Source organism: Garra rufa, chromosome 23 (assembly GCF_049309525.1).
Source record: "Garra rufa chromosome 23, GarRuf1.0, whole genome shotgun sequence".
Lineage (NCBI taxonomy): Eukaryota > Metazoa > Chordata > Actinopteri > Cypriniformes > Cyprinidae > Garra > Garra rufa.
In genome coordinates, this window is record NC_133383.1 from 18,964,741 (window position 1) to 18,990,925 (window position 26,185).

Genomic DNA, 26,185 nt, shown 5'->3' on the forward strand with positions numbered 1-26,185 from the left:
CGAGTTATAAAGTCAGAATTGCGAGTTATAAAGTCAGAATTGCGAGTTATAGAGTCAGAATTGCGAGTTATAAAGTCAGAATTGCGAGTTATAGAGTCAGAATTGCGAGTTATAAACTCAGAATTGCGTGACGAACTTGAAATTTCTTAGAAATTAAGTCGTAATTCTAAGAAATAAAGTTGTAATTCTGAGAAAGAGTTGCAATTTTGAGAAATAAAGTCAAAATTCAGACTTTTTTCTCAGAATTACAACTTTGTGTCTCGCAGTTGTGACTTTTTTCTCAGAATTGTGAGATATAAACTTAATTCTGAGAAATAAAGTCAGAATTGTGAGTTATAGAGTCAGTATTGCGAGTTATAAAGTCAGAATTGCGTGACGAACTCGAAATTCTGAGAAATAGTTATAATTCTGAGAAATTAAGTCATAATTGCTAGATATAAACTCAAAAGTCTGACTTTTTTCCCTCAGAATTGCAACTTTATATTGTGCAATTGTGACTTTTTTTCTCAGAATTGCAAGTTTATATCTTGCGGTTCTGATTTTAAAACACACAATTGGAAGTTATTAAGTCAGAATTGTGAGATATAAACTCGCAATTCTAAGAACATATCAGTCTTTTTTTCCCCCTCAAAATTGGACTCACAATTCTGATTAAAAAAAGTCAGAATTGTGAGAAAAAAGTCAGAATTGCAAGATACAAACTCACATTCACAAAAAAAGTCTGAATTGTGAGGTTTTTTTCTTGCACTTCTGACTTTATTTCTCACAACTGTGAGTTTATATCACGCAATTCTGAGAATAAAAGTCAGAATTGTGAAACAAAAAGTCCCAATAACCTTTCAGAAGTCTAGAAAGATCAGCAGCTAAAATGTATTGAACTGAAATAATGGGTTTCTGATGTCAGAGATTAAAATGAAGGCGTAAAATGTTGTTTTGCCACATTACAACCGGATCTCAAGGAGAAAAACTAAATGCATGATAGGGCTGGGTGATTTGGCCTAAAATCAAAATCTCGATTATTTGAACATTTTAACTCGATTACGATTAATGAACGAGTATTCTATTTATTAATAAAATTATATTTAATTATATTTATATAATAATTGTTTTTTTGCCCTCATAGTTCACTGACAAGTTTTGTACAGTAAATATGCGCACATATTACAAGTGAGAGATTTGTGAATGAAGGGTGCCTTACTTGATTTTAAAATAATTGAAAGAAACACACATTATCTACAACTGAAATTAAAGCACACATTGCTTAAAACGAAAAGTCACATTTTTTTAAATTAGTGAAAATAAATAACTTGCACTTTTGGAAACAAAAATTATTTTCAATGTTTTTCATATTAAAAGTAGAAAATAAGCAGTATCTCTTCTAAATAAAATTACTAGGGCCGGGACTCGATTAAAAAATTTAATCTAATTAATTAGAGGCTTTGTAATTAATTAATCGAAATTAATCGCATTTTAATCGCATATAAATATTTGACCTGAGAACAGTGAGAAGTAAGTTTTTTTATATGGATTTTTAGTATACCATTAAATAATGACTGAATACATAAGCTTAAGCAACAAAATATTGTTTATTTTTGTTCAACCAAGTCCAACAGACCAGTGCAATATTGCCATTAAGTGTAGCAATAGGCTCGATGTGCTGCGGTGATATGCGATTTCCTTGTTGCATAGCTTAACATTATCTACATTTCCTTAAATTTAATTTCCTACCGTATTAGAGAGAAATTAAGAGGCACGTTCTTTAACGAGTCTTTCATGCCGAGAACTCTGCTCTTGTGTTTGCTTAATTATGCATTTAAACGTTAATGACCAAACCTATCATTATAAATGTTGCTGCACATGGAATATAACACGGATTACATTTAAAAAATATTTTTTATCAGGTTACACACTGATTATTTATCACTCAAACCCCTTTCTCTACCTGTCCGTTGGTCGCGCATATCCTCCATGTTTGTAGTTTTTTAACACTTTTTATGCGTGTTTGTAGTTCTAATCGAATCCTCGTTCACGGCGCAGTGTATTGACTGCAATATTAGCCGTTAGAGTGTGCATTGATCGTTAAGTAGTAGACCATCCGGGAATCTTTGGAATACTTTTTTAAACATACTACGATTTGGGACATACAATACTATTTAGGACGGACGCAGCTTGTCTGAACGCTAGTTGGTGCTCCAGTATAATCGGTCCACCGAATCTCATCCAGAGAGAAATGTTCCGCGGTGTAAAACTAAGTGCGATTAAAATGCGTTAAAAAATTTTTACGCGTTATTTTTGTGTAATTAATTAATCTAAATTAACGCGTTAAAGTCCCGGCCCTAAAAATTACTCTTGTATATCCTGTAAATACTTTTTACTATATAAATACTGTTTAAGCTCTCCATCGACATGTCGGCGGATTAACGTAACGGAGCGGGGTCACGTGACTCCACACGCGGCAGTGTTTTTAAAGGGAAAGTAATTGAAATAATCGATCTGGAAACATTTGATCGATTATAGGTTCTGAATGTCGATTTCAATTGCTTTTCGATTAATGGCCCAGCCCTAATACATGATATGATAAACATTAAATCATAATTTATCTGAATAGGCGGAGTTAGTAGAGTATTAGTGTCAAAGCGTGTACCTAACGAGGGTAGGGAACGCCAGCAGTTTGCAGAAGGACAGTGAGACAAAGCGCACTCCAGCAGGCGTGGCTGGTGGACGACTGGTCATCAACTGCAACAGCTGCTCCGCCTCTTCATCTGTGGGCCTGTGGAGAGAAAACACATTGGTATACACCTTTAAAACTTTGCGACACTAGGACGAGGCATTCAGTGTCATCAGAAACTAAATATAATCAAACTAATTTCCATAATCTGTATGCCAGGAACTTCTCACAGAGGAAAATTAGCTTGAGCTCCTTAAAGGGATAGTTTAGTCAAAAATTCTGTCATTAATTACTCACCCTCAAGTTTCTTTACGCATAAAAATTATTCTTGTAGCTTCATAAAATTACAATTGAACCACTGATGTCACATAGACTATTTTAACAATGTCCTTACTACCTTTCTGGGTCTTGAACATGTCAGTTGTGTTGCTGTCTGTGCAGGGTCAGAAAGCTCTTGGATTTCATCAAAACATTTTGTGTTCCGAAGATGAACGAAGGCCTTACAGATTTGGAGTGACATGAAGGTGAGTAATCAATGATAGAATTTTCATTTTGGGGTGAACTATTCCTTTATTTGTCTACTTGTAGTTAAAAGCTTGTAGCACACCTAAGACCAGCTATCCCCATAAGCGCACAATAGAGCCGCAGCAGCGCACTGGCCTTCACCACGTGCTCCTCTCGCAGACCAGAGTACCCCGAGCTGCTCTCCGAGTCCATGTCACTGTCGTTGGGAACGTGGGTACTGCGTGAACGCGGTAAGATGGCCACCAGCTCCAACAGCAGCTGCCTCCGCATCTGCCACAGCACTGAGCTGCTCTCTCTTTTCCTCTGAAGTAAGACATGAATTGCATGCATTTACAAAGCAGCTAATCATCAAGTGTCTGAGTACAACTGTTGTTACTTCTTACCTGCTGACCGTTGCGAATGAACATGCTGAACCAGGTGCGCACTTTTCCATTAGTGCCCAGAAGTAGGCCGCTGACATAAGACACAAGAGGACTGACCGCCTCATCTGCCGTGTCTGGCTTATAGTCCAGCGTTAGAGCAACGCCCAGACCTGGAAGATGACACTCTTCCACCTGTGGAAGGACCGAGAGCTTGACTTTAATATGACACATCGTTCTGATCAATTTAGCTGCGGTCCATTACCAAGCATGACAGGTGGTCTAGGGCTGGGGACTCACCACCATGGCCCTGATGTTCAGAGCCTGAGAAGGGTTCATCTGACACAGCTGCCGAAGAGCTTCTGTCCTGCGCCGCCCACCCACGCTTTCCTCATCCTGCCGTTCTCCGTTCTTTATCAATCCCCTGCATACTGGAGACATAAAGACACACAAGCAATTTTGATTAAATGTGCTGCTTTTAACTTTAAGCAGCCTATGAACCACATAAAAGATACTACTATTGTTATATTATCATTTCAGACTAAGTACAGTTCAAAGGTCTGGGTCAGTAAGATAAGTAATGATTAAATTCATATCTTTATTTAGGAAGAATGCATTAAATTGATCAAAAGTGACAGTAAATATGATAAAAAAAATTGTTTAAAAAAAATGATGTATGTACAGTACCAGTCAAAAGTTTTTGAACAGTAAGATTTTAGAATGTTTTTGTTAAAGAAGTCTCTTCTGCTTATCAAACCTGCATTTATTCGATCAAAAGTACAGCAAAAACTGTAAAATTTAGAAATATTTTTACTTTTTAAAATAACCACTTTCTATTTGAATATTGTCACATGATCCTTCAGAAATCATTCTAATATGCTAATTTGCTGGTCAAGAAACATTTTTATTATTATTATTATCATCAATATTTAAAACAGTTGAGTACATTTTTTCAGGATTCTTTGATGAATAGAAAGAACAAAAGATCAGCATTTATCTGAAATAAAAAGCTTTTGTAACATTATACACACTATACCATTCAAAAGCTTGGAGTCAGTTACTTTTTTTAGGAAAGAAATTATATAAATTAATACTTTTATTTAGCAAGGATGCTTTAAATTAATAAAAAGTGATGATAAAGACATTTAAAATGTTACAAACTTTTTTTTTTTTTTTTTAAACAAAAAGTATTACTGTGCAAAAACTTTTGACTGGTATTGCATATATAATTTTATTTTTAATTTTGTTTTTTTTTTACACTTTTTATTGAAAGACTCATTGGATCAGGACAAAAAATGATCAAGAATAAGCATGATTCAGTCTTAATTGACTTAGATAAATAGGAATGCTAACACTGAACTTGCCTGAATTGTGTTAACTACTATGTTATGGCTCTAGTGAGATTATTTTAAAACAGTTTCCACAAATATCTTTCTTTATTTAGCTTAGAATTGAGCTCTCGCCTTGATTTAAAATATCTGTTTACCTTTTATTATGTGATTTTAACCACAGGTGACATTTCGCCTAGCAGAATGATTAGAATTACAGAGAATCTTTTCTGACTGAGTGCCAGAATTATATTAGTTTCAATGCCTGATTGAGAGAAAACGCATCACAATTCATGCTGCATCTGATTACAGTGCATCTCTATAGACAAGCTCTTTCCCTTAATGATTCAGCCTTGAGCAGAATATTCTCCCAATGAAAGATCCTGTCTAGGTAATGAGCCTTGAGAATTGGCCATTCAATAATACGAAACATTTCAAACTGGCTCTGAATGGAGCCTCACACAAATAAGCTATTGACTCAACAAGGACCTGGGAGTGATGAAAAGATAGCATAGCCTCAGAGATGTTTTTATTTCCACTTAGAGCAACTCTGTGGAAAACCCACATATACACATGACGAGGTGCACAAACACACCCATGCCCAAACTGCAAATAATAAGCGGGCAAACTCATCAAAATGGAAACTCACACCTCTTTGTTGATCGTGCAACGGCCACATAAGGCAGATAAAACGTAAAGTAAAACTTCATGAAGCTTAATAGTCAATGAAGGAAAACAAAATATACTTTGGTATGTTAAAAAAAAAAAAAAAATGGTACATATCCCTAATCCAAACCCCCCCAAAAAACACACTGAATGCAACTTTTTAAACCTATTTATATATAACTATGTATAACTATTTTAAACAAATCAATCAACTTTCATAATTTGGAATATTTCTAATTTAACATGTAATTAGTAAGTACATCTAATAAGTGTTGATTTCAAGTTGTCTTTATAGGATAGGAAAGCAAATGGATTAAAAGTTACATTTTTGAACTGTTTTATTTCAGCAGATGATGGACATACCCTCACTGAAGCTGTCTGGGACATTTGCCACCAGCAGGCACAGGAACCACTCTCCGTTCCTCACGTGAAGCAGAGCCTCGGCCACCTCAATGATGGGCAGCAAAGAAGGCAGCTCTGTTGGGAGCAGATAAATCAGCAAATAATTTTCTGTTTAAGACGGATTTATAGTTTTATTTTCAAAGACAGTAAATAAAGAACAAAATATCAGATAGAGACAAATAACAGGGAAAGCTAAGTTTAGTTTTAGCAAGTTTTTTTTTTACTGTAGACATGCTGAAAGAAAATGTTTACTGATATAAAGATGGTTGTGTCGTAGAACAGTGTAATAAAAACGTTACATCATTCACCTGCTTGTAGGATGCAAAGAACATCGGCCACTTCCTCCAGGTATACGGGACTCTCAAACAACTCAGAAGACTTGAGGAAAAACTCTCCATTAGAGTCAACCACCTGTTGAACACAGGAAAATATTAAAATACAATTTTGAAGTGTGAAAGAATAAATGAAAGATAATCTTTAAGAAATATTGCCTTTTATATTATAGCCTTTTACTTTAGTTCTTCCTGTATTTAAGATTGCTAAAAGGATCATAATACCTATATTATTTAAGGTTGGTATTTGTAATAATTTGAAAGTAAGTCTCTTAAGTGCACCAAGGCTACATTTAGTTGAAAAAAAAAACACTAATATTTTGAAACATTATTTACATTTAAAATAACTGTTTTCTATTTGAATATATTTTTGATTGATATTATTTTACATATTATTCCTGCAATGGAAAAGCTGAATTTTCAGCACCCATTAATTGCTGCAGTTTTTAGCGTCACATGATTCTTCAGAAATCATTCTAACATGCATTTCTTGAGCAGAAATTCATCAATGTTGCATACAGTTGTAATGCTAAATATTTTTGTGGAATGAATATATATATATATTAGGGGTGGGCATAGATTAATTTTTTTAATCTAGATTAATCTAGATTAAATTTTGGAATTAATCTAGATTAATCTAGATTAAAATGGCTAATTTGAATTGCAGAAGGCATTCAGAATATGTGTGCTACCCAAAAAATGACTTAAAGTCTTTGAGAATGGATCATAAAGCTCATAAAGCTGTTCTATGATAATTTGTTGATGAAAATAAATTATGTTCAATTAGATGTACTTGTGTTTACTAACTAACTAACAATGAAATTATTTTTTCTCCCTATTAGATTGTGTTTTTTTTTAACGTCAACACCTACCCAGCCCATTACATGTTACACCGTACTTTTATTTTGACAGGTTGCCGTGAAGTTTCTGTGTATACAGTATGATATGATGCTAGTTTTCTCAAATGAAACGGTAAAAGTGACACTCACAGCAGTTTGGGAGATTGAGTTTATCTGTTCATGTGAGATGAAAATGCCAAAAATTACCGGGAGCGTCACGTGTGTTTCAGTATGCGTGTAGTAAAAGCTCGTCTCCACAATGCATACATACAGCTAGGCAAACGGAACATATCGGATTCATATTAAAACGGTCTTTTTGCATTTCAGTTTTCACATACACTAGTCCATATCGCGATTTGAATTAAGTGACTGACCAACATTTGATTTATGAATCCAAAAAACGACGAATTTACGTGGCATTTCGCTATAGTAGATTCGGTTTTTATGAATGGAGGACGACGCGACCCCCGTCTGTGTTTTGGCGGAGGAGACTTAAACGCGCGAGCATATTCTACAGTCTTCGGTATACATCCGCGTTAAACTATCAAGGTGAAAGTCATCATAGTTTGCGTAGTTTAGACCCTGCTCCCAACCCAAATTTGAGAATAGATTAACGGCGATATTTTTTTTATCGCGCGATAAGAGTCTCACGTTAACGCAGCACGTTAACGCCGATAACGGCCCACCACTAATATATATATATATTTTTTTTTTTTTTTTTTTTTTTTTTTTTTTGGATAATTCTCTTATGCTCATCAAGGCTGCATTTACTTGATCAAATAGAAAAAAAACAGTAATACTGTAAAGTATTATTACAAATTAAAATAAATGTTTTTTTTATTTTAATATATTTTAAAATGTAATTTATTCCTGTGATGCAACGCTGACTTTTCATCTGCCATTACTCCAGTCTTCAGTGTCAGAAATCATTTTAGCTCATTTAATCATTATAGGCTAATTTATTACTTTTATAAAAATCAATGTTGGAAACGTTTATATTTAACATAATATTTTTTTGGAACCTGTGATTCTTTTTTTCAGGATTCTTTGATGAATAAAGAGTTAAAAAGAACAGCACTTATTCAAAATAGAAATCTTTTCTAACAATATAAGTCCTCGCTATCAATTTTTATCAATTTAACAAATATTAATTTCTTAAAAAAAAAAAAAAAATACAACTTTTAATGGTAGTTTATATTGTTACAAAATATTCCTATTTTAAATAAATGCTGTTCTTTTTAACTTTTTATTTATTAACGAATTCTAAAAAAGAAAAAACACAGGTTCCAAAAAATATTAAGCAGAACAACTGTTTTCAACACTGATAATAAATCAGCATATTAGAATGATTTCGAAGGATCATGTGACACTGAAAGCAGGAGTAACAGCTGATGAAAATTTAGCTTTAATCACAGGAATAAATTATATTTTATAGTATATTAAAATAGAAAACTGTTATCCTAAATTGTAATAATATTTCACAATATTAGTTTTTTTCTGATCCCAAATTTTGTGTTTTTTTTTGATTATCTGAAATAAATATATTAAAATAATTTCACATTTCTGGACTAACTTACAAATAACACACTTTGCTGTTAAACTGAAAGACAGATCATTATCAGGGTTGCCAGGTTTTCACAACAACCTGCCCAATTGCTCAAAAGTAGCCCAATTGTGTTTTGAGGGTGGTCCCCAGGGGTAAAATATACGTTTTGTGGTGGGGTTCCTCTGGTAAATTTATCATTTGTATGACCTAAATATTACATTATTGTGGTCGCTTGAACCCACGGACAGGAAACATGCCACGGCAACAGTATGAAAGTAGCCCAATTCTGTGTGAAAACCGCAGACTTGGCAACAATGATCATTATCCAGACATAAATAAAAGCACACCTTGTTCATAATGGCCAGCAGCTCACTGAGAGCCAGTCTGAGTCTCCTGAGAGGATCACTGTGTTCAAACTCCAGAGTCAAACCATGCTGCAGCTGAGAGACCAGGATGCTCTCGCCATTAGAGCCTCCAGCTTTATGCCTTTATGGAGAAAATGTGATTAGAATCATCAGATATTTAAGCAAAACTCCCTTCCAAAACACCTCTTAGTTTAGACTAACTTATCAGATTTACTATGCCAATGAACTGAATCTACAGAACAGCCACCTCAGCTTTCTTGCTTCTGAACCCACCTCAGCTGCTGCTCTTTTCTAGCGTCCTGCTCCAGAGCATGGAAATCCACAGACAGTAGCGCAACGATGGAGTTCACTGCCTCCACGCCTGACAGCAGTCGCAGGATGAGCTTCTTGTCCTGAGCCCAGGCGTTACTCTGATCCGCAGGGGCGCAGAGAGCCATCCTCACCAGACAGGGCAGCAGAAGCCGCAGCTCTGGGTCACTTAAAGCTGCTAGTCTGCCCACATCTACCTTCTGCATGGCCTCAAATGCAAATGGGCTCACAAACTGAAGACTGGCACTGTCCGTCATTCTGCTGCAAGGAATAAAGGCAAAAGACAGAGAAAGAAATGTTTTACATTAAAAAAACATATAATAACCATATTTTACACAGTATTCGTTAATACAACTATTGATTTTACTATAAAATCTTAATAAAAATGACAGTATAACTCATTTTGTGTCATATATTTTTAACGTGTTTTTTAGACTTACCATAGTAAAACTAGGTTCTGGACATGCACTATGGTAATACTATGCTATTTTTTTAAAGTATTTAGCAAACGTCTGTAAATACTATAGCATATGCATATGGTAATAGAGCAGTCCCATGATATAACAGTGAATTTTCTTGAATTTGTTGGTGTATTTGTAAGAATGGTCCGGTTTTAACATTTGTCGCTCTAAAATGTTTAAAAACACTATTTAAAACACTTCTGAAAGCTCACTATGGAAAGAACCGCCCTTAGATGCACAGCACAACCAAATACAAACTTATACTTAATATATCAAACTCTTTAGCTTGCGCGATAACTAAATAGAATCTGATAAACTATGTTTTGTATCACAAGGGAACAGTAATGGAACCGACTTACCTTAAGTTAACCAGAGCCGCTGGTTAGAATAGAAACACAAGCCCCGATGAGGCCCGCGAGACCGCGGTCTTTCGCGATTCTCACGCCCACAGGAAGTCGCGCGTCGTCGGTCAAGGTAGTAGAGTTCACCGGTGAGCTAACAGGCTAGCTGCTAGAGCTGTTAAACTGAGATCCATTCATCAAGATTTAACCATCTGAAGCACTGTAATTCCAATATTAATATTTATGTGCTTCACATAATTTACTTATTCTGTATAAAACCATCTGTATCCTCCAGACTGTTTACTGACAGCAAGCTAAAAGGTAGAATGGATAGAATTGTTTTAGCACAAGCGCTCATCTGCCTTCAGTGTGCATGCTGAACTCTGACTGCGTCTCAAAACCTAGTGAGCCGCCTACCTAGACACCATTGTTTGACCACCACAGACGCGTTCATAGTTAAGTTATGGCAACAGCGCAACAAATATAGCACATTACGGTAAAGATTAAAAAAATAATAATATTTACACAAATAAAACTACAACGTGTCTGTGATGGCCAAAAATTATATCTATGTAAACAGCTTTCTGGGGTTTGAGACACAAACGTGAAAGGACAACGGAGACGTATTTAACCATTAAAAGGTAGCTGCAAATAGCAAGGTCAATTTCTCATTCATATTGTCCCTTTCAACTATATGTATCGTATTTTAAATAATTATTTTAATTATAGAACATGTAGTTTTACCTTTAATGAGTTGTTTTTATTAAATTATATAGTTTTAGCACAGTAAATGTGGCCTAACTATGTGTTTAGATTTACTAGTTATCATAACTATATTTTAAATGTAGCATTCCTAGTAAGACCACAGTAAACAGATGCAACCTACACAAAAATGTCAAGATTTTTTACCGAGGAAGTTTGCAAAAATGACCCTGGACTACAAAACAATTTTTGAAATTGAGATTTATACATCATCTGAAAGCTGAATAAATAAGCTTTCCATTTTTGTATGGTTTGTTAGTATAGGACAATATTTTATCGAGATACAAATATTGGAAAATCTGGAGTCTGAGGGTGCAAAAAAAAAAAAAAAATCTAAATACTGAGGAAATCACCTTTAAAGTTGTCCAAATTAAGTTCTTAGCAATGCATATTACTAATCAAAATTCATTAAATTATGTTTTGATGTATCTGGGTAGGAAATTTACAGAATATCTTCATGGAATGTAAGTTTGACCCACACAATGTATTGTTGGCTATTGCTACAAATATACTTGTGCTACTTATGACTGGTTTTGTGGTCCAGGGTCACATATTTCCTTAAAATATGAATGCTTCCCTTAAAATACTAAAGTTCTGTCTCTAGTTGATTTTCAAACTGTGGTTAAACTGTGAAAGGGTCACACATGCAGTGTAAACTCTGACCTTGGAGTGCTTGACCCTATAGCTCTTTACATGCTGTACATTTGGAAAGCATGTGGAACTGGTGTGGGAGATAAGAGAAATCCCAGGGTCTTTGAATATCAGCATACAGTTTATTCTGAACAGAGTAAGATACAGAAACTAGATCTTTCTCTGTGCACAAACACTGCATCAGATCAGCTTTGTAAAGTCTATTTACACCACACAGTCTATTTGTCACACTCAAAGAAAAGTGATTTTGGTCTAAAAGTGTCCATGATCACTCAGAATGAGAGCCAATCAGGGAGGGCGAGGTGAAGTGAAATGGATGAACTTCTTATAGACTATAGGTCTCTATTATCTTCATCAAAGCTGCAAGTCTCACATCATAGTACCTCCCCCCCAAAAAACACAAGCACAGGAAAAACATGAAGTTGACTCTTTTTATTCCTAAAACAGAAGCAGTGCCACCCAAGGCTGGTGCGGCATTCATATATAATTATTTATATATTGCAGTTTTTCGTTTTTGTGTCTAAATGTGTGGTATAAAATACAATATACGACAATGTACCTCTTTATTTTTAAACACAGTGAACTTCATTGCTGTACAAGTCCCGTGCAGCTAAAGCTTAGCTGTAATAGTGTCCACACGCAAAGGCGCGGACAGAAACCCCCTATCCGGTCTCCTCTGTACATCGTGACAATACAAATAATCTGTCTCCCTTACAAAAAATAATACTCTAAAAGCATCCTACCGCAACTTTATTTTATTCATCTTTTTAGTGGGTTTTTTTTGTTGGTTTGTTTTTGTAATTAAGACGATTACATATATTTTTGACCAATTGCTTTAAAGCAGGAAGGCGATACAAACCTTCTAGAACTTTTATATATAAAAGAGGTTAAGAAATCAGACAAATTATACATTTAAAAACTTACAATAAATAAGACAGATGCAGGCATTTCATTTGGATATAATCCCATCCAAAAGAAACAGGGAATTAGAGGTTTTAAAACCAAGAATTCATTCTCTCATTTCATAGAGCATCAAAGTCCCTTTCCATCAGATTCTATACAGATTACTTCTTCTCCATACACATTGATTATAGAACTGGCCGAATCCATGCTAACCGAGGAACCGTGCGCTATGGTCGTAGCGGCTGTGGATCCAGGGATGTAGAACACCACCAGTCAGCACTTCCGTCTTCCTTCTTTGGCCTCCGCGTTGCCGAAAAACTCATACGAGGCCTTCGTTTCTCCTCCCTTTCTCTTCGAGTGAGTGTTATGAACACCAAACGCCTGATTTTCTCCTCCACAGTGCTGGGTCTCAGGTGTAGTGAAGGCCTACCCACGTACGTATAAAGTCCAGCACTGTAGTTATCTGTTGGGTTGTTTTCAGATCCACCTTTTCTTCACTCTCCTCTTTTTTCGTTCCCTGATAAGGTCCTGCTCTCAGTTCTGCTCTGTGAGTGTTACAACATGGTCATGATGAAGTTGTACATTTGATTGAGCACCACAAAATGGATGGGCAGGCAAGAGCGGCGGTCCTGGGTCGCAGGGTCACAGGTCAGCCAGGAAAGGGCGTTGTACTGCTCCAACACAAATCTGTGATGGAAAATCATTTCAGAATATTCAGTATTTGCTCAAATTAAACTGAATTATAATCACTAAAAGATGGACACTTTACCTGAGAACATCAGAGGTCTGATTGGAGTCTAGAGGGTGAGAGTGTTTGCTGTGCAAAAGTTCATCCGATTGCACTGAAGACACATGGAGGTGTAGAGAGGCCTGCGAGTTGAGAAAGAGAGATATTTTTTTCAGTCGACAGAATCCATTAATCTACGCCCACCCGAAACAAGCTACAAAGCCGAGCATTTCCTCTCATTGTCAGGGCCTGTTATGAATTAAATTGACAAGCCCATGAACGAGTAAACACGAGACGCCAGAAACTTTCATACCCCTGTTTACAGTTTCCTTTATTAGGGAACGGTTTGCTCCAGACTTTTTAATTGTGTACAAGTCAACAAGTCAGCAATAAACAGCTGCTTATCAAATCAAACGCTTTGCCTTAATTCATGTTGACAAATTTTGCGAGCTCAATTCCCCTCCATATATATCGGTCTGTTTTCTCTCCTGTTCTTTCTTACACACACCAACAGCAGTCTGGCCCAATCCCTGAGTACTGAATTATTAAAAATCCCCCATTGCAGGATTCTCTATAAATGCTGCATGAGGAGGAAACAAAAGGTCATGTGACCTGTATAAAGCATGACAGGTAGATGGGTGTCATTTTCTTTTTAAAGAAAATTACATTCTGGACAACATTTCGTTGGCTCTGCACCAGTTAAAAATGGCCGTTTTGCACAGTTTTTCCTAAGGAAATGATACAATATTGTACAAATCCAAAGAGAAAAATTTCTGCATTTTGAGCAAGGAGCAATTACCTTTAAGAAAAGGGGACACTGGTTCTGTGCCTGAGGACACGCGGACCAGAACCAGTCAGGCAGTGGACCTGCTTTAGCCGTGGACACGAAATAGCCCAGAGCTAATGGCTGCTGGAGGATATTGGGAGCTTCTTCATGAGACTCCATGCGGTCTGTACTTTGACCCTGAAAAAGAGGAAAAGATATGGAGATGAGCGTCAAAAATGCAAACAAAAAAGCAAAAATAACACTTATAGGGCTGTCACAATTCCTTGAATCAGTTCGAGTACTCGATTTAAAAAAATCCTCAATTGCATTTTGCCCGTGTCGAGTAACCATCAACTTACCGGAAATGGCACTTTTGGACGAGTATCCATTAAAACGCTATATCAGACTGTTTTACAAGACGGCATAATATAATTAAACATTTAAAATCATAATAATCAATACTATTGTGAACTCACAAACACCATGATTAAATAAAATAAATATATGCGCTTTAATTATTTACATGCGTGTAGGGTAGAGCAACTGCGTTCAAAAGAAACGCTGCTCCACAAGAACAGTTATCATATACAAGTGTAGTGCGTCTCATACTCCATCTCTGCATATTGTTGTGAGTTTATTGTAATGTTTATTTGGAAACTGAGCGTGTGCCATTTCATTAGATTTGTAAGGTAAATCATTTATAAACCTATGAAAACAGGAGAATACATAAATACCTTTCTTAATATGCAAACTGTTCATCACTATTTCAAAATAAAAGTTTAAACCCTCGCTCTGAGTTTACACGTTTTGATGTCCACATATTCAAGAAATTACAGTGGCATTTCTATTGTAAGAAATAGCCCAATATTAAAGATTAAGTGGACAGTTGAATTAAATGTTTAGTCAATATTGAATCGTTAGTGACAGCCCTAATGCGAACTGTTCATTATGATTTCAAAATAGAAGTTTAAACCAGGGATGCCCAACCCTGTTCCTGGAGATTGACATTCCTGCAGTTTAGTTCCAACCCTGATCAAACACACCTGTCTGTAATTATCAAGCGTTCCTTCAGATCCTAATTAGTTGGTTCAGTTGTGTTTGATCAGGGTTGGAGCTGAACTCTGCAGGAAGGTATATCTCTAGGAACAGGGTTGGGCACCCCTGGTTTAAACCCTTGCTCTGAGTTTACACATTTTGATGTCGACATATTCACAAAATTACAGTGGCTGTAATAAGAAATGGCCATATATTTAAGATAAAGTGGACAGTTGAATTAAATGTTCAGTTAATATTAAACAAGGATTAGATCACGCTGTAAAATTAAAGTCTTAATTTAAAGACTATTGTTTGCCATTGCCGTCTGGGTTTAGAATGAGGCGAGTAAATTTATTTGAACTTATTTGAACTAAAATGTCTGCTACTCAGTCATGCCATTTTTCTTTACAAGCTCTTGTGAGAAAACATGCTAATTATTTGTTGCTTTTTAGTGATGAATCTCCGCTACCTTGCTCCCATCTCCTCCATGGGGGTACTGGGATCCAGGTGAGTGGACTGGTGACGTGGTGGGTGAGGCAGGGAGGATATTTATGAGGTCAGGATCAACCAGGTCATTCTCCTGCTCCAGAAGGTCAAAGATTCCTCCCATTGGATCTGATCCATCTGGAGACGAAGTGAGGATTCAGTATCATTTATTTGTATTGACATGGCAAAATCTCCAAGTACACAGGCTACCAAGTAAAATAAACTCTTGTTCCTCACCATTGCCAGGGTTGAAGGCAATGTCAATGTTCTCGTGTGGGTAGTTGGAGCTGTTGACTTGCACAAAAGCAGAGGTGGGGAACACCAGGATGTGTGTGCAAGACGTGTCCTGCGGGGTGCTCAGCTGGGACGTCTGCATGTTCAGAGTCGTACTGCGACCAAACACTGAACCTGTTGACACAGAGTCTGAACAAAGAGACAGAAAAGATTAAAAACTGATGGAAGTACAAGCTTTTATTAGCTGTTATTTTCATTAGTGAATCAGGTTTGACTAAAATTGACATTCACTTTTAATAACTCAAAAACCAATACAAAAATGCATGTTTTTTTCCTTGCATAGGCATCCTAGGATAAAAAAAATGCTGTCACTCTCTAAGCTCTAGGAGTGATGGGCAAAATCCATCAGATGCAATACATCTTGATACCATGACAGAATGAAAAGCTTTTGTCAAATAAAGTCATCGATCTTCAGTATCATCACACCAGCACAGGAATCAATAGGAGTGCAGAAAAGTGTTTTATGAGATCGAGACACACACAGGGGTGTATATCAGATTGGGACAGCAGACACATGCGTTATGACACGCTGGGGCTATCATTCACATCCACAGCAAAGACACGCACGACTACAGCAGTGAAGGAATATATTTTAAAGATAAAGTGTGTTTTTTGATCTTTAACTATTTTATCCTAATCCAGTTTGGTTTAATGGGCATTTTAATAATGAGTCTGAACTCTGAACAAATGGAGAGTTTTCGGAAAACCTGTTTTTAAAGAGTCATTACTTTTACAATTCCCTTTTGTGCCACAAATAGAGCAGAAACTAACTAACTAACTATGCACACTAATTACAGCTAATGCATCAAACTAGCCATAAAAATAAGGACGACAACATGCACACCATACGGAGAGTAACAGGAAGTGTGATTCTACCTGGCATGATGACAAATGAGCCCTGGGGTTCCATGGCAACCAGGCAGGCGCTAAGGATGCTGGGAGTGTCAGATGCTGAGATCCCGCACAGCTTACAGTTCTCCTTCAGTCTCCGAGACACTGACTGCAGATTCCGTCTGCTCAGTAAAATACTCCAGTCTGACAAGAGGAAGAAAAAAAATCCAATTCATTCCTATGTGCAAAAAACTACAGTGCGTCCACTAGATTGGTATCAATAATAATAATAAATAAAATTACAATGTCATCAATAATAATAATAAACTTATGTAGCAATCATTTTTACAAAAGCATTAAGAAAATGGAGTTAGAACTATTAATATCATCATGGTTAAACATCTAAAAAACATTGACATGAGCATTACCTCGCAACTCTCCATGCCCTATTCGTCCAAGCCGGCCAATCACCACTCTCCATGGCAATGATGTCATCTGAACCAAACCTAGGCACCAATCCCAGAGCTTTTGTAAACCCAGCTTCCGGGCAGATCCCTTTTTCCTTCTTGCTCTAAGATGACAAATGCAAAACATTTAAAACCCAGGGTTCGAACAGATACTGTAAAATTACTTTTCAAGGACTTTTTCAAGGACTACTTTTTTGATTTTTAAGGACTTCAATCTCACTTTTGTCTTCTATTTCAAATTCGAAAAAAATTGCTAAATAAAGTGTCACTACTAAAGTATTACAAAGTATACTACACTTTTACTATAGTAAAACAATAGTTTTCTTTGTTTTGTTTTTATAACTGTATTGCCTTAATGGTTTGATGTTTTCTACAGTTTAAGAAAAAATAAAACACAAAAGAATTTCACGAAATCACTCTGAAAACCTCATATGAAACTAATGATTGGCGAATCCACACCTAAGTCCCAATCTGAATTAAATGATTTGCGATCTGCACTATGAAGAAACGATAAAACAAAAGATTCACAAACCCACTCCGAAGTTCCAATTTAAATCAAATGATTTGTGATCCACGCTCTGAAGTCCTCTTCTGCATAATGATTTGCGAACCATCATTTCAGATCAGGACTCGATCACAGATCACGAATCATTTGATTTAGATTGGGACTTCAAATCTTGTATCGAATCATTTGATTTGAATCATTCAATTCACAAAATGATTCATGAACCCATTCTGATCTAAATCAAATGATTCACGACATGCGATTTGAAGTCCCGATCTGAAACAAATGAACAAAAGTTCCAATCTAAATCAAATGATTCGCGATACACGATTTGAATTCCCAATCTGAAACAAATGATTTACAATACACGATACGATTGGAGTGCTTCGAAACAGTGAATCATTTTGCGACACAATGGTTTAACTGATTCGGAATTTCGAAGAGCTGTTTCACCCATAACTAAGAGCTTTTTAAAATCATTACAAGCGATGTTGAAATTCGAAAATTAATGGCTCTTTTAATTTGATCTAGTTTTTGCTAGTGAATCGATTGAAATTAAAAACGAGTCACGAGATTGAATCAATTAGAGCAGCACTTGCTTAGCTTGACTGTTTTCTGACATTAACTGAAATAAGCGAAAAAGGTAGATTTTTTTTTGAATTGCATGAAAAGATGTGCTCACTGACAAAATGAAAAAATTCAGGTACATTGTCTTTCAATAATTCAAGCACTATTCAAGTATCTCTCAGAACCCTGAAATCCTCTAGTCACAAATGCTTTAAATATATTTTTTAAACACCCATAATTTGATAAGAAACTAGTTAAATGTGTAAATTTGTTATACTTGAAAGGAACATCATGGGGATGCAAATAAAAGTGTTACAAAGGTGTCAGGTCTTTCACTTGTCATGGCTATGGTAGTGATAATAATTCCAGATATTACACTTTTCTGAAGTGTTGAGTGAATAATTAATCCTGCATAGTTTACACCACCTGCATGAGTGAGGAGTTTTTACGTAGCTCACCTGTTGGGTACGTCTACACTGATGATACAGGTTTCAAGCAGTTCTCCAAAAAGGTCCGTACAGGTGGCCAACAGCCATCTTTGATCATGTGACAGGCAGTAGCCCACAAACAGGACGTTATACTTCTGTGACGCCTCTCCGAAAGTCTCACCCAGCTCCGTTTGCTTGTCTTTCGTTGGGGCCAGGATGAAGGGTGGCGTGTACAATCGCAGACACTCCGGTCTCTGTGACAAAAAAAGTCATATGTCAATAGAAAATAGTGAATTTTTCCCTTATAAAAACAGCAAAGATCAGGACAAGAGGAAAAAAGTGAAGAGCTAAGGTCGAAGCATCAACCTCAGACTAATGGTGGCCATACCCGGGCACGTCAACATAACCTTTTCCTCCCTTATGAAATCAATAAACCCCACCGAGTAGTCACATCTCTTTTGTGAGTGGGGAAGGAAGTGGGGTGGGAGAAACAGTGCTAGTGAGCGTAGCGAGAAAATTGGATTCTACAAATAGCTCGGTGAAGAAAGGAGAGCAAGTGGAGCTTTCGGATTCCTCTGCCAAAACATGCAAGCCGGATCCCATTAGGGAGGTCTCACGGAGCTGCCCAAGCAGATAATGGAAAGAGAACTGTTGGGTTGTGCGAGTCCCCATTGGTTTTGTTCCAGGACAGGGAGGTCAGTGTAACAGTCTCCACACGTCACCGAGTTCTCATACAGCACTGAGAGCCGTTAAAGAGCCTGAATGGGCTGCCAGAGTGGGAGCTCTATGGAGGAGGTCAGAACCGTGGGCTCTGGGAGCCTCAAATAAGGGTGTTCATTTTGACACTTTTGGCACTGGAGACTAGCACTTTAACATGGCAGAGCGAAAGCTTTGTCAGTCTAGAGCACTGACAGAGCTTCCGCAATGCTAACGTATATTATTTTGAAGACTGTCTGAGCTACCCATTTCTATACACAAAAAAGAATAGCTTTTGTATTTGTCAACCAATCAATCTGCTGAGCCCTCAACTCACATCTGGGTTCCTGAGGGAAGTGTCGAGGGCGAGGCCGGGACCGAAACCGGTCAGTGATTTCACATTGGTGGAAGTTGGGAGGGGTCTTCTGCACTGGGTGAAGACGGAGAAGGCCAGAGACTTGAGGTGCTGGGCGTAGAGGTACCTCTCTTCACTCCTCACAGGCTGGAGCAAGTACTGACAGGGGACAATCTAGGAACACAAAGTGCACTGATGTTAAAACAGTGATTTGTTTCACTATTGTCTTTACATCATATCTGCTGTTTGACACCAGAGGAATTGAAGTCACACTAGATCAGTGGTTCTCAACCTTTTGGTCTTCTAGACCCCTAGTTTCTATACATTAAACCGTAGGATTAGGATTAATTTACTGGATAAAAAGTTTTTTTTTTTTTTACTCGCAATTCACGACCTGATAAAAATTGGGAACATGGCGTAACTACAAAAAAATATAGGCCCGGTTTCACAGACAGGGCTTAGACTAAGCCAGGATTAGGCCATAGTTCAATTAGGACATTTAAGTAATTTTTATAAACATGCTTAGAAAAAAACATTACTGGTGTGAATCTTGAGACAAAACAAAGGCACCAATATATTTTAAGATCAATCAGTGCAATTTTGTTTCAGTTGAAACAGCTCAGACTTACATTTTAGTCTAGGACTAGGCTTAAGCCTTGTCTGTGAAACCAGGGGATATTGATTATAAAAGTGCCCATGGAATTTTAATAATTTAACTTCTCCCACCAGCATATTTTTTTTTTTAAGTTGCCAACCACTGCCAGCATTTTTGATCATTTTGACAAATTTATGGCCCCCAGAATATTTAGTTGTATGAATATCTGAACATGCAATACTTAAAAAAAGAGCCTCTACTTTTAAACAAAAAAGTTTTATTCTAGCTTTAAGCATTCTTTTTTTAATTTAAAACTCGAATGTAGGTAAGTTTCATTAAAAAAAGCAACATATTGAGCTGAGAAAGCAAGTTTTATCAAAGATTCAGTCAAAGATTCACAGTCCTTTAGCACTTCTTGGATCAATATTTTACTTGGCAACATCAGGCAGTTTTCATTTATATGCTTTTTATTGTTGATTGCATTATTTTTCAGTTTATATATGTGAACCTGGACCACAAAACCAGTCATAAGGGTCAAATTTTTTAAACTGAGATTTATACATAATCTGAAAACTAAATGAGTAAGTTTTCTATTGATGTATGTTATTTCATATGTTTGTTAGGATGGGACGAAATTTGGCCGAGAGTTAGCAAACTACTTTATAAACTACTGTACTGTGAAAATCCTCTTTAAAGTTTTCCAAATGAAGCTCTTAGCAATGCATATTACTAATCAAAAATTACGGTAGGAAATTTACAAAATATCTTCATGGAACATGATCTTCACTTAATATTCTAATGATTTTTGGAATAAAAGAAAAACAAATATTTTTGACCTATACAATGTATTTTTGGCTACTGCTACAAATATACACATGCTATTGGTTTTCTGGTCCAGGGTCACATTTAAGATAGCTTTTTCTGTCTTCCTTGCCTGTGTTTTTGACCGGGAGCGTCTTGGATCGATAGAAGATGCATAATTACGCCCTGCGCGTATAACATTGAAAACACGGAAAGCTGTAAAATCTCGTCTTTGATGGAGAAGAGTTTTTTCATTAAAGACGAGAACTTATGAATGGCGGAGGAAAGAGGAAATTATGATTTTAGGATTATTAATTAATCAAATGACTTTTCAAGATCTAGAAATCACACTTTTATGATTGGGGTTCTTCATATATCCAGGTTAAAGACAATGGGATTCCTGGTTCTTCAAAGAAAAAAAAATTTAATAGCAGATTTTAATGCTTGTTTGTAGGGATGCACCGATACGAATCGGCCAATCATGCTTGCGCGTTTTGTCAGTAAAGCCGGTTCTGTAATCAGCGGTAAATGCCATCAGGTGCGTGATTTCACGTTGAGCCGTATATACTACACACAGCCGTTGTTTACCGACGAGCTGCGCAAATCAATGTTCATTATCAGTGTGAATGTGCGCAGCTCCTCAGTGAACAACGGCTGTGTGTAGTATATACGGCTCAACGTGAAATCACGCACCTGATGGCATTTACCGCTGATTACAGAACCGGCTTTACTGACAAAACGCGCAAGTGATCGGCCGATACATATCGGTGCATCCCTACTTGTTTTGTCTTCTTTCCAATAATTAAGACATCTTGGTGCCCCTAGTTGAAAACCACTGTGCTAGACTTTTTTGCTCTATCGGCTTCCACTTGCATGCATGTGAACATCACCCTGAAATGCTAAACTGACTTTTAATGATGTGTCCACTGTAAAGGATGTCATGCATCAGCTTCTGTACCTACCTGTACAAACACAGAGTTGCGGATGTGAGCTGGAAGGCCCTGCAGCATCTCCAGGTAGCAGCGGAGGAGTCCCAGCGTCCACATGCTTGATTGTGACGCTCCTGGCTCTGCCTCCTCATACGAGAAAGGGTCCACAATATAGATCATGATGGCAGGTGGGTAGGTGATGGCATGGGAATCTCCATCTGTAGGAACTCCAACCTTTTCTCTCTCCATAGTGCTGATGAAAGAGGGAAAAAAATAGTTTTTAATGTGTTTTACAACTTCACATTTTGACAGGACTTTAATTGATACATGATGCTACTATTATGACAGGAAAAGGCAATGAATACATTGTGTACCTCTCTGGTGGTTCAGATGGCCCCTGAGTCTGGCTGTTGACGGCTGAATTGTCTCCAGGGAGGCTTGAGTTCTGGGTGACAGCCTGCTGGCCCAGAGCCCCAGACTGGGAGCTGTTACCTTGGACTCCCATGCTTCCAAAGGGAGGGAACGAGCTGGGCTTGGCAGACTGGATGCTGCTGCCCTGAGGGCCTGAGGCGGAGGAGGGGGTGTTATTGGTGTTGCCTGGCAGGCCTGAGCCACTGTTGCTGGCAGCACTGTTGTTGTTGAGGGCGGAGCCTCCGGAGGCCATTGAGGTTTGGGAGTTGGAGGAAGCCGAGCCTGAGGATTGCGAAGAGGATGATTGGGTGGAAGAAGGGACAGGCTGAATGAGAAGAGAGCTGTCCAATGACTGTGTAGCGAGGTATGGAGCTGAAGAAACATAAGATGAAGATTAGTGAGACAAGTACTCGTTGATATATTTCTGTGACAGCAGGGATTACGGAGAAAGAGAGAGATGGGTCTTACCGAGGTCATGTCTGCAGACTTGGGCAAACAGCTTCAGCTTGGCGAACGCATCACTGCCGCCACTAGCTGCTTTCAGGAACCAATCACTGACTGGCTGTTCTGAGAGCTTCTTGGCAGCAGCTCCACCCACCGTAACAATGCCATCAGCATGCACTTTGGAGATTGGTCGATGCTGACCGAGCTTACAAGACTGTTGGGCAGAAAAAGAAAGACACTAATCAGAAAGCAGGACAAAGAAGCCAGGAAATGTAAAAAAAAAGTGCAGTGGACATAAAATCATTGTACATCATATGTGACCCTGGACCACAAAACCAGTTTTAAGTAGCACAGGTATATTTGTAACAATAGCCAAAAATACATTGTATGGCTCAAAATTATAGATTTTTCTTTTGTCAAAAATCATTAGGATATTAAGTAAAGATCATGTTGCATTAAGATATTTTGTTAATTTCCTACCATAAATATCAAAACTTAATTCTTGATTAGTAATATGCATTGCTAAGAATTTCATTTGGACAACTTTAAAGGCGATTTTCTCAATATTTAGATTTTTTTTGCACCCTTAGATTTCAGATTTTCAAGTTGTATCCCGGCCAAATATTGTCCTATCCTAATAAACCATACATCAATGGAAAGCTTATTTTTCAGATGATTTCAAAAACTTGACCCATATGAGGTTTTGTGGTCCACTTTATTTTTAATGTAACAGCAGGTGCAACAATTTTTAACTGGGATTTGCCAGGCTTCCATTGTCAGTCACATCATATTTGAATTCATTATTGTAACCAGAACACTGGTTTGTTGCTAAAATATTTGACCATTTACTGTATTCTTTTAGTTATTTACCCATATTGGCTAATGAATTGGAAGTCTCGTCCATTTAAAGGAAAACGTCCATGTTGAAAAATAAGGTGGAAAGTGTGAGATAAAACGTCTTTTGAAAAACTAAAAATTCATGAACTCTCTTACCTCGTAGACTGCTGTCAGCTCTCTGAAGAAGCTTTTGGCTCCAGCGAGGAGAGAATCGCTGTCCGGGCAGAGGACCAGATATCCCACATCTCTCTGGGAGCCAAAGGGATCCAGCAGTAGCTTCTCCCAGTATGGCAGACCGAAGGGAGACAGCACCACAAAGTCATACTCATATCCAACCAAGAAGGTAGGAATGGGCAGTGGCTCTGGAGACTCATCAGTGCCTGGAGAGGAGCAAAGAAGGAAATTAAGTTACAGTCAGACTGAGAGGTGAGTAGTATCAAGGTGGCCCCTGGCATTAATTTCAAAGTCCACTAACAATCTTGTCAAAGTGTAATTTTGAACATTTCCACTCCAAAAACCAAGATGGCCTTTTAGCTCAACAAGTGCTCACCATAAGACCCTCTTCCAGCCATCTTGTGAAACTGCTGCCAGGTGAGAGGTCCCTGGACTCCCCATGAGCGAACAGTCCTCTTCTTCTGGATGGCATCCTGAAGAACAGGCTGAAGAGAGAGGAGAACCCTCAACACATCCTGAGAGCACAGTCCGCTCACATCCACTGCTACAAAGCGAAAGAAAGAGAGAGGGAGGGTTTATTACATATAATCAAATCTGTCAATATTCAACATTTACTACCATATGTAAGCATGAGTAGAACACAGATTTTGCACCGAAATCTTTGAATCAAAAAAAAAAAAAAAAAATCAAAACTGAGTTTTCATTTAGGCAAAAAAATAAGAAACTTAGTAAATAATAAAGTTCAGAAACAAGGCCTCTTTCGAAATTTCAGCCAAACTAATTTTACATATTGCTACTCTACAATCATTCTTGGTCTCTGTGAAGTGTGTCTACACTGCTGAGATGTTCACCTGATGTTGCTTATCTACATTATGTGCACAAAATAGACACTTCCACTGCTAAAACACTATTTCAGTGTATGATTTCAACCCTCTAAGACAATTTTGTCCAAAAACTAGAGATGTACCAATTAGGGGTGGGCGGTACACCGGTATCATAGTTAACACCGGTGTGACATTGCGCCACGATATGGATTTTCTAATACCGTCAATACCGTAATAAATCAATTATGTGCCTTGAACGGCTGCATTTACATCAATAATAGCTAATTCTAAATAATAAGCTACACCTAAGTTTAATTTGCCTGTGACCGTTTGTCAATTACGTGCGCACATATAGTCGGTGCGTTCACACCATGCGCATGGCGTCACTCACTAGTTTATCCGCGGGAGGTTTCCCCATCACTCGCGCGAATAACAACACTGGTGCGATCGACCATGGCGGAGATAAATACGATCGCTGGTTTGTTCCTGTTGTGTAATTTCTAAATGCACCGGAAAGCCAAACGCCGACCGACCTGTCTAGGTTCACAGCACAGTAATGTATCACAGTCATATCTCACGATTCCTTCTATCAACAAAGTGTAGAGAGAGTAAATAAGAGATTGATTGCAGTACAGAGAGCGTCTTTGATTATTATAATAGAGCTTTGTGATATCGCAAACTAAGATGAGGGACAGCTTTTAATATTTTTATGGGAGTTTGTAAATGAGATATTAATTTACTACAGCCGTTAAATAAACAAGAAGTTATTATTAAGTGACTTACATTACTGAGAATAACACTATACCCGATTTTGCTCAGTTTCATTTTCAAAATTTATTCTGGAATAAGTCACACCGCTGTGTTTAAATGAAGATGCGTTCTCCAATCAAACACAACGGTGTTTCGTTTATAAGTGAACGTGCGTTTTTAAACTAATCTAGTGAAATGATTCAATTTCGCATTCATAAAGAGTCACTTAAATGAACCATGTGTTCAAACGAATCAAATGAACAATACGATTCAGTAATTAATTTCAGTGTCTTGCCGCCACCTGCTGGCAGATCCTTTCAGTTATTGAAATCTTAAATACTACTTGTGTATTCCAAATTTTATTAAAAAAAAAAACTAAATCTCAACATGAATTTATAAATTTGATTGCATTCATGGCACCTCTGAGCCTCATTTTCATGGACGACACTATACAAATAAAGACAGAAATCTTGCTGATGATTATTACTTGCTGAACTATTGGCACTACCTCACAGGGGTTTCAGTTCAATGAAGCAAATTGACTTGACTGGAGAAGCCACATCTCAGTGAATTCACTCTACCAACTCTTATTTGTCAGCATTGAAGGGACCAGGAACATAATACCGTGATATTATACCGTCACCGTTCAAAAGATGAAAAATACCGTGATATAAATTTTAGGTCATATCGCCCACCCCTAGTACCAATATCAAAATCTCATAATGCGTGATAAAGATATTAAATGCTGTACATTTTAAAAGTTAAATTATTCTATATAATGCACTTTAAGAGTTCAAAATTAAGAG

General features: G+C 37.3%; 2 protein-coding genes across 2 annotated transcripts in view; both read right to left on the reverse strand.

Annotated features, from left to right (window-relative positions):
* The window catches only part of ints2 (integrator complex subunit 2), a 36,812-nt gene extending 26,304 nt beyond the window's left edge, over nucleotides 1-10,508 (reverse strand). Inside the window, exons 1-9 of the mRNA XM_073829573.1 lie at nucleotides 10,160-10,508; nucleotides 9,304-9,600; nucleotides 9,013-9,151; nucleotides 6,257-6,359; nucleotides 5,910-6,023; nucleotides 3,853-3,983; nucleotides 3,577-3,747; nucleotides 3,276-3,496; nucleotides 2,645-2,770 (exon numbers count right to left, since the gene is read on the reverse strand). Of these exons, the coding sequence (XP_073685674.1) occupies nucleotides 2,645-2,770; nucleotides 3,276-3,496; nucleotides 3,577-3,747; nucleotides 3,853-3,983; nucleotides 5,910-6,023; nucleotides 6,257-6,359; nucleotides 9,013-9,151; nucleotides 9,304-9,596 (1,298 nt within the window). The 5' untranslated portion in view covers nucleotides 9,597-9,600; nucleotides 10,160-10,508. The remainder of the gene's footprint in view (nucleotides 1-2,644; nucleotides 2,771-3,275; nucleotides 3,497-3,576; nucleotides 3,748-3,852; nucleotides 3,984-5,909; nucleotides 6,024-6,256; nucleotides 6,360-9,012; nucleotides 9,152-9,303; nucleotides 9,601-10,159) is intronic.
* A 1,463-nt stretch (nucleotides 10,509-11,971) lies between these two features.
* Nucleotides 11,972-26,185, reverse strand: part of med13a (mediator complex subunit 13a) — an 88,223-nt gene continuing 74,009 nt past the window's right edge. The window contains exons 17-30 of the mRNA XM_073829374.1: nucleotides 24,182-24,349; nucleotides 23,788-24,011; nucleotides 22,819-23,008; nucleotides 22,314-22,722; nucleotides 21,973-22,192; nucleotides 19,597-19,788; nucleotides 18,594-18,817; nucleotides 17,025-17,167; nucleotides 16,642-16,800; nucleotides 15,709-15,894; nucleotides 15,455-15,609; nucleotides 13,984-14,148; nucleotides 13,227-13,327; nucleotides 11,972-13,144 (exon numbers count right to left, since the gene is read on the reverse strand). Of these exons, the coding sequence (XP_073685475.1) occupies nucleotides 13,012-13,144; nucleotides 13,227-13,327; nucleotides 13,984-14,148; nucleotides 15,455-15,609; nucleotides 15,709-15,894; nucleotides 16,642-16,800; nucleotides 17,025-17,167; nucleotides 18,594-18,817; nucleotides 19,597-19,788; nucleotides 21,973-22,192; nucleotides 22,314-22,722; nucleotides 22,819-23,008; nucleotides 23,788-24,011; nucleotides 24,182-24,349 (2,669 nt within the window). The 3' untranslated portion in view covers nucleotides 11,972-13,011. The remainder of the gene's footprint in view (nucleotides 13,145-13,226; nucleotides 13,328-13,983; nucleotides 14,149-15,454; nucleotides 15,610-15,708; nucleotides 15,895-16,641; nucleotides 16,801-17,024; nucleotides 17,168-18,593; nucleotides 18,818-19,596; nucleotides 19,789-21,972; nucleotides 22,193-22,313; nucleotides 22,723-22,818; nucleotides 23,009-23,787; nucleotides 24,012-24,181; nucleotides 24,350-26,185) is intronic.